This window comes from Camelina sativa, chromosome 13 (genome assembly GCF_000633955.1).
Source record: "Camelina sativa cultivar DH55 chromosome 13, Cs, whole genome shotgun sequence".
In the NCBI taxonomy this organism is placed as follows: Eukaryota; Viridiplantae; Streptophyta; class Magnoliopsida; order Brassicales; family Brassicaceae; genus Camelina; species Camelina sativa.
In genome coordinates, this window is record NC_025697.1 from 4,529,910 (window position 1) to 4,531,690 (window position 1,781).

Below are 1,781 nucleotides of genomic sequence, written 5' to 3' on the forward strand. Positions count from 1 at the left end.
GGCCAAAAGAAGAAATAAATTCTAACTACAAGATTATGAGACGGATAGAGGCAGAGGAACTATGTCTTGATGCTTCTGAGATAATCATAACTAGTACAAGGCAAGAGATAGAAGAGCAATGGCGCCTGTATGATGGTTTTGATCCGGTTTTGGAGCGTAAACTCAGAGCAAGGATGAAAAGGGGCGTGAGCTGTCTAGGCAGATTCATGCCTCGCATGGTTGTAAGTATCATCTCTGTCCTCTCTGATCCTCTATGTTCTTCTTCCGGAGTTAAACCCGAAAAGTTTTGTTTTTGTCATGGCTCATGGGTAGCCTTTGTCTTGATTCTAGGTTATTCCTCCAGGAATGGAGTTTCATCACATTGTACCACATGATGTGGATGCAGATGGAGATGATGAAAATCCACAATCTGCTGATCCACCAATTTGGTCTGAGGTTAGCATATCTTCAAATCATAGCCTTTTCTTTTCCTTTAATTAAAGGTTTTGCATTTTTCTATATATGTTTTACTGGTATCTTTATATTTACTGCAAAAATTCTTCACTTGGGCAGATAATGCGCTTCTTTTCTAACCCCCGTAAACCTATGATACTTGCTCTTGCTCGGCCAGACCCTAAAAAGAACTTGGTTACTTTAGTCAAAGCCTTTGGAGAATGCCGTCCATTACGGGAACTTGCTAATCTGGTAAGTCTTGTAATTAGTTTTTTAGAATCATGGTCTCCAACTAATTTTCTGGTAGTGTGTTTCACAATTTTCATTCCTTCTTTCACTACCTTTGATTGCAGACATTGATAATGGGAAATAGAAATGATATTGATGAGTTGTCCACCACGAATGCCTCTGTGCTGCTCTCTATTCTGAAGCTAATCGACAAGTACGACTTATATGGTCAAGTGGCAATGCCTAAGCATCACCAACAATCAGATGTGCCTGAAATTTACCGTTTGGCAGCCAAAACAAAGGTAATTTGTCAAACATGTTTACTTTTCTCATCCTTTTCAAATGGTTACAGGAAATTGTGAATTGACTTTCCTAAATTATCTGCAATGAATTCAGTGATCAATAATTGTTCCCATACACAAGATATTATTAACCTGTGTTTTGCCGTCTCTGTGAATCAGTTTAGTTCCTTGCATTGTTTATCTATCTTATCTCAAACCCTTTTTTCAGGGAGTATTTATAAATCCAGCGTTCATCGAACCATTTGGACTGACTCTAATCGAGGTATTTTATCATTTTTATCTCTTCAGTGCTCTACTCATTACAGGGTATCTTATTAATTAACGGGCACTGTATCTAACAGGCGGGAGCTCATGGGCTGCCCACTGTTGCAACAATAAATGGAGGACCTGTTGATATTCATCGGGTTTGTCGCTTTCCATATTTCAAAAGAAAATTTGCACTATACAGCACTATGCATCAACGCAGAGCAAGCTATAGCTGATATTTGCTACTACCTCGCAGGTTCTTGACAATGGTCTTCTAGTTGACCCTCATAATCAGCAAGCTATATCTGATGCTCTGCTGAAACTAGTTTCAGACAAACAGCTATGGGGAAGATGCAGACAAAACGGCCTTAAAAACATCCACCTATTTTCGTGGCCAGAGCATTGCAAAACGTATTTAGCTCGGATAGCTTCGTGCAAGCAAAGACATCCTAAATGGCAGAGAGTTGAGTTTGAGAACTCAGACCCTGATTCACCCAGCGACTCTCTTAGAGATATACATGACATCTCCTTGAATCTAAAACTTTCCTTAGATGGCGAAAAGGGTGGAAGTAA

General features: G+C 39.5%; 1 protein-coding gene across 1 annotated transcript in view; it reads left to right on the top strand.

The window, feature by feature from the left end:
- LOC104737937 (probable sucrose-phosphate synthase 2) overlaps positions 1 to 1,781 on the top strand; it is a 6,510-nt gene that overhangs the window by 2,488 nt on the left and 2,241 nt on the right. The window contains exons 6-11 of the mRNA XM_010458183.1: positions 6 to 221; positions 331 to 435; positions 553 to 684; positions 786 to 962; positions 1,171 to 1,224; positions 1,304 to 1,366. Coding sequence (XP_010456485.1) covers positions 6 to 221; positions 331 to 435; positions 553 to 684; positions 786 to 962; positions 1,171 to 1,224; positions 1,304 to 1,366 — 747 coding nt within the window. The remainder of the gene's footprint in view (positions 1 to 5; positions 222 to 330; positions 436 to 552; positions 685 to 785; positions 963 to 1,170; positions 1,225 to 1,303; positions 1,367 to 1,781) is intronic.